General features: G+C 39.3%; 1 protein-coding gene across 2 annotated transcripts; it reads right to left on the bottom strand.

Moving 5' to 3' along the window:
- Nucleotides 1-895: 895 nt before the first annotated feature.
- Nucleotides 896-5,607, bottom strand: YWHAB (tyrosine 3-monooxygenase/tryptophan 5-monooxygenase activation protein beta; the record flags this gene model as incomplete). Of its 2 annotated transcripts, XM_082007243.1 has the most annotated exons (5): nt 896-1,062; nt 1,554-1,649; nt 3,001-3,164; nt 4,203-4,326; nt 5,314-5,607. In XM_082007243.1, the coding sequence occupies 5 exons, from the start codon at nt 5,605-5,607 to the stop codon at nt 1,006-1,008; spliced, it is 735 nt and encodes a 244-aa protein (XP_081863369.1). In that variant the 3' UTR covers nt 896-1,005. The 2 variants fall into 2 exon arrangements, with proteins under 2 accessions (XP_081863369.1, XP_081863368.1); XM_082007242.1 differs by having other exon boundaries at nt 967-1,649.
- Between the last annotated feature and the right edge of the window lie 323 nt (nt 5,608-5,930).

Below are 5,930 nucleotides of genomic sequence, written 5' to 3'. Positions count from 1 at the left end.
CAAGGATGAACAGAGTCCAATGGGAGAAAAACTTCTGTAAAGTGAACTTAAAAGATGGCTCAGCAGATTACTTAAGAAATTTTCAGGATAAATTCAAAATGGGAATACCATGGAGATTTCAATTCACCTAAGAGTAAAGCAATGCGAAAGTGGCAGATCACTTTATGGTATCATCCGAACTAATAAGGCCATTCAAAAAATTGAATCTTCTCCTATTGCAAGTCCATGGTAGTGAACCAAGAATTCTCACTACTGAAGAATATCTAAGGTATAACTAGGTAAGTTATTGCTGTGGGAAGGGGCTTAGTCATGCGTGTCGTATGAGCATGAAAGCACTTTTAGACGTCAAATCCCAGTTATTTGCCAGTGTAAAGAGTTTGGAAATCAAGCTGCTAACTCCCCCATTACCCTCCTCCCCAAAACAAACCCCATCCCCAGAAAGATAGGATTGACAAAGTGAGCTTTTGACTGAAAGCGGTGCTGCAGACTTGGTTACAAATGTCTACAGAGTGTGCCTGTTAAACTAATTCATAGCAGTGTTACTAACTGGAATGCCATACATTGGATTGTTTTCCTTCCATGCCCCAGTGTCACAATAGAATCTCTATAACTTTCTGTACAACTTTACAACAGAATTGTACTTCGACTATTTTGGTGCCAAATTAAGCTCGCCAGAGTTACATAATTGATGTCTACTTTTCTACCAATACGAGTTTTGTAAAGTCAATTGCAATCACAAAACCCATAATCACAGTGTTCAGTTAAAAATATAAACACGGTAATCATAACTGTAAATGTTCATAATAGGAAAGTTCGGAATGCCATTGTAATAACCGACCTCCGCTTTAAGTACACAAAACACCAACCAACCGTTTTTACCCCACAGACAGTTTTTGCTACGTTGAGGTTGTGAAAGTCGATGTACTATTCTTTTTGCTTGTCGCACAAAGGGATATATGTGTAGGATACAGGGTGACATTGAACATATAGTGAAGCGTGACAGCATTAGTTCTCTCCCTCTCCAGCATCCCCTTCATCTCCCTGATTTTCCGACGTCCATAGCTGAAAGAAAATACAAACACACATTTATGCTGAAAGCACACAGTTAATTACAATTGTCAGGAAAGGGAAGACAGCATAATTAGCAGTAGCTGTGCACTTTTCTCAGCTAAGAGCAATACAAAACTGAACTGAACAGTAAAGGTAAAGAATAATGAACTAGAAAATGAGTAGAGGATAACAAATAAAAAGCCAGCACAAGTTTGCAAGCTCAACATAAAACTGGCTGTTGAGAACAGACAAACTCCACTTTGTGTTAAAAAAAAAAAAAATCTGAGTTTGTAACAGTGGTTAACAAGTGATTTCTGGTTTAAACAAGCAAGTCCAACTGGTCTGGTTACAAAAGGCAGCACAGTTAAGACATGCAGTTTATGCCTCAGAAAAGGCTTTTAATGGCACATAACTACCTAAGCCTTCAGATGTCGAGTCCAACTTAGTGCAGTCCAGCAGTCTAAGACAGCACACAGTACAGCAGTTCGCCCCAGGATACTTACAGTGAGGTTGTCCCTAAGCAGCTGCATGATCAGAGTGCTGTCTTTGTAAGACTCTTCATTCAGCGTGTCCAGCTCTGCTATCGCTTCATCAAATGCCTAAAAACATGCAAGACAGCACTTTCACACTCTGTTCTCTGAATTAACTTCTGCTTACACAGAGCTTACAAATTTGCCACATTACTATTAAAAATTCTGTGACAAAAGCTTCCAGTATTTTTCTTTTCCACTAAGAGAAGAAATGTAAACCAAAGTGAGCACCAGATCACTAGACAACCAGTGGGGAAAACAAAAGTCTTCAGGGGGTCCAGATTAAAGCCCAGAACAACCTCACTGCCATGCCAATACCAAGTACTGAAGGGGCAAGCACACTCTCTGTCATACTGAAGAATGATTCACACAGCTTGAAGTCAGGTTTAAGAACAACACTTAAAAGCAATACTTCCAGTAAAAATGCAGGTCTCGCTGGTCTAAACTGGCAGTAAAAAAAAAGATACCATTAAGTCGATACATACACAGTACATGAGTCAGTAGGCAAGAAAATGGAAGACAAGAGGTTTTTGATGGTGGTGTGGGAGGTTTTGGATTTCTTTTCAAAACAGCATAGGAAATCTGGTGTGTTCCACTAGAGCCTTTTAAAGTGGCCATATAAAGCCATTCTTCCCATTGATCTGTTACACATGAAAGCCCATGCTGCAAGTCTGAGAGCAGAGCGCCAGTAATAAGTGCTATTTCTTCATTCCGATTTCAAACAGATGTAAGCATATTAACTGAAAAAGCAGGAACAGCAGCAACATTTTACACAGCAAAACATCACTTCTTGTTACACAGTATTACTGAAGCACATATCGAGAACAAAAACATTCACCTAGTGCCGTACCATTCAAGTTACTACCAGACAATTTTCACAGATGCAAAAAGCTCCATTCTGAAGGCTCTAATCCTGTTTTAGGGAGAAGGCTAAGAAAAAAAATGACCAACTATTTGTTTGGCACAACCCATCACCAAGCTCTTCTAGGTCTCTGGAGAGGCACACACGCACGCAGATACACAAGGATATTTAGGGCTACAACCACAGTCACAAAGACCATACCATGTATTTGCTAAGTGTTCAAATTCAAATAAGTATTTCTCTTTAGAAGTGCTAAACTAATCCAAGTATTTTCAAATTTGACACAAGCACATTCTAAGAGAATTATGTGGACATAAGAAGAGGCACTTTGTATTCCCTTTCACTGGATCGACTGCACTAGCCAATTAGCTTTACTTAAAGCTAAGCTAGTCTAAACTAGCTTACCTAAAAATAGACTATGATGACAACAGTTTAAAGGTGACAGGATTTTTATGGACTTTGATACAAAAAAGCGTAATCATCTACAAAGCGCTACCGCAACCATGTAATTATCTCCTTAGCCTCCACAAAAATTTGTAATATGAAGAGTCTGCTTACCGTCTTTGCCAGATTACAGGCTTTTTCAGGAGAATTTAGTATCTCATAGTAGAAGACAGAGAAATTTAGAGCCAAACCGAGTCGAATGGGGTGTGTTGGCTGCATCTCTTTCTTGCTAATTTCAAATGCCTCCTGGTAAGCTTGCTGAGAGTTTGCTACCGTTGCTGCAAGAAGTAATTACAATCATATTAATGCACAGTACATCACTGTACTTCATGGGGGAAGCTATTATATTCTCAGTCTAGACTATTGTGCCACCAGAAATTCATACAATTACATATGCACAGATGCTTCTTTCAATGTTTTGAGATGTAAAAGCCTACCACTGGATGAACTATTACGGCAGAAACATTTGTTCAGAAAAAGCTTTGACATATAGAAATTAAGTTCAACATTTTAGTAGAGACTTAACATGACATTATTCAAAATAAATTCCAACCAATCTGAGTGCACACAAGCTCTACCTAAGTCAAAGCGTACTGTGATTCAACACTCACTTCCAGTCTAGTGTAGTTGGTCTAAATAATAAATCCAGACAAAACCATATGGGGAAGAAGGGGTATCTAAACTACCTCTTTACACTGAAGCAAACATTTAGCAGCTAGATCATGAACTTTATGTCAGTTTGGGATTTCAGAGGAAAGACAACAGCCCCTTCCTGGCTAATGGGTAACAATAAGCTCCCGAATGGCACCAAACTAAGTTTGCAAGATATGGACTACATCAGACACTCCCCAGGAATTCAGGCACAGTTCAGCATTGCTTTACCACTTCAGGATTAATTGGCTTAGGAACCAGTAACCCAATATCCCATATTTGCATGCAGAAAGCTTGCAAACAGTGAAGACTTGTGAGCTAAATTCATAGTTTAAACAAGAGATGATAGGAACAAAGCATCTTCCATGAGAAAAAACACACTTTCCAGGAAAGGGATTTTACTGCCAAATCCGTGCTTAAAAATCAGTCATTGAGGTCAGGGGCTGCAAGCAGAATTTGACTGGTTTGATGAATGTCTGTCAATCACTTCTATTAATTTCAGTGAGGTCTTTCTCTTTTAGAGACTTGCATTGCACAGGTCTTCAATAGTACAGGCAGCAGTGAAAATAAATCAGTATTTCATGTTAAGAGGAAAGAACACAAGTATTTTCTATACTTTATTCTGCTCGGGCCCCAGCAGAATGAGAAATTTCATCTCTACTTACTTTGCTTATTGTCCCCAGATGCCACCTCTGAGAGGTATCTGTAGTAATCGCCTTTCATTTTCAAATAGAAGACCTTGCTTTCTGGCTGCGTGGCATTGACAATAAGGTATTTATCCAGGAGTTCCTGAGAAAGGAAACATCTTTTTTTTTCTTTTCCTAAGTCATAAAAATAATGTCTTAAGCAGAACCTTTGTTATAAAGGTAAGCACGAACTGTTAAAACATTAACAATGACTTATGTATACTCATATGTGAAACACTTTGCTTACTGTTGTCTAAACTCAGCAAAAAAGAGAAACTACTTGTAACCTAACCCTTGGAAAGCAGAAAACTTGCTATGTTGAGGCTATCCACAATTCACTCCTGCAGAATCTAATGGCTATCAGGGCTTAAGACTGCAAAGATTTTCCTTGAAATACACTGATGCAAACCTATGTCCACAAGCAAGCTAATGAAAAGCAGCAGCTTGACATTAGCACAAGTCTGGTCACTTTTGCTGCCACAAACTTGAATTCCTTACAGGGCAGTGAAATTATCCACAATAAACTGATTCTATCTGCAACGCCAGCTGCAAAGCTGAATAGTGGCACAGTCAGCACGTGCATTCAGAAAGAGATGCAAAGGCTGACAGCAACTGCTCCTGCCTGATCAGCAATAAAAAGAATGCCTCCCGTCTAAGTGAAAGAAATAGCAAAAACAGTTTGGGGGAAGAGGTACACACCTTTTCCATCAAAAAAAAAAAAGTACTAAACAAGCCTCAGGACATCAGCAGTCACTAATGAAAGAATCTAAATGGTAGGCCTTTTAGCAGGACTCATACCAGTGCCCCAGATTAAATTTGTTTTCATGGTGACCCCTGGCCAGCAGCTAGGGGTCTTCAACATTGCCTTGTTGGCTTTTTTCTATAAAAAAAATAAATGCTCTTTTACAACAAATTCCCTAAGAAACAAGCTAGACTACTTAGGAGCTAGAATGGGACCCAAGTATGTGGCTATGCAAAATCATTCCCCTGCTAAGGTGCTGCAGTGTCTACAGCACTAGTAAGATTCCTTAAGCCCTTCTGAAGAATGCTGCAGTACTAACTACTGTTATTTTTGCTGTTGGATTATTACCAGAACATCATTGCAGATATCCTGCAATTCAGCCTCAATTTTCTCACGATATTCTCTTCCCATCTGCTGTTTCTTCTCATTCCTCTCTGTTTTCTGTTCAATGCTGGAAATTACACGCCAGGATGAGCGACGGGCACCAACCACATTCTTGTAGGCAACCGAGAGTAGATTCCTTTCTTCATTGGACAGTTCATGTCCTTGCTCAGTGACAGCCTTCATAGCAGCAGCCATGTCATCGTAACGCTCGGCCTGTTCAGCCAGTTTGGCTTTCTGTACCAACTCACTTTTATCCATGGCTCTCCTGTAATTAGTGGAGCATAAAAATAGGGAAAAATGTCTCTTGATTGTCTGCACTGTGGAAGTTAATGCTGAAGGGTGAAGCAGAACTCACAGTCACTAAGAAGTGGGAAATTTATCAACTCTAATAAAGTAACACTAAGGGTTTCCTTTTAAAAACTTATTTGACCTTTCTCCAAATATGTATAATTTCTATGTGTAAATGAATAATCACAATCCTGAGGATATGTCAGCATTATTCTTCAAAATGCAGCAAAATTCACATTGGCATTAAGCACAGCATGTCAATACGTTCCCTTTGTAAATCTCTCCCTGTTCCC

Source organism: Phaethon aethereus (assembly GCF_964289735.1).
Source record: "Phaethon aethereus genome assembly, chromosome: 16".
Taxonomy (NCBI): domain Eukaryota; kingdom Metazoa; phylum Chordata; class Aves; order Phaethontiformes; family Phaethontidae; genus Phaethon; species Phaethon aethereus.
The sequence above is the reverse complement of the archived record's forward strand: the minus strand, read 5'-3'. Positions and strand labels throughout refer to the sequence as shown.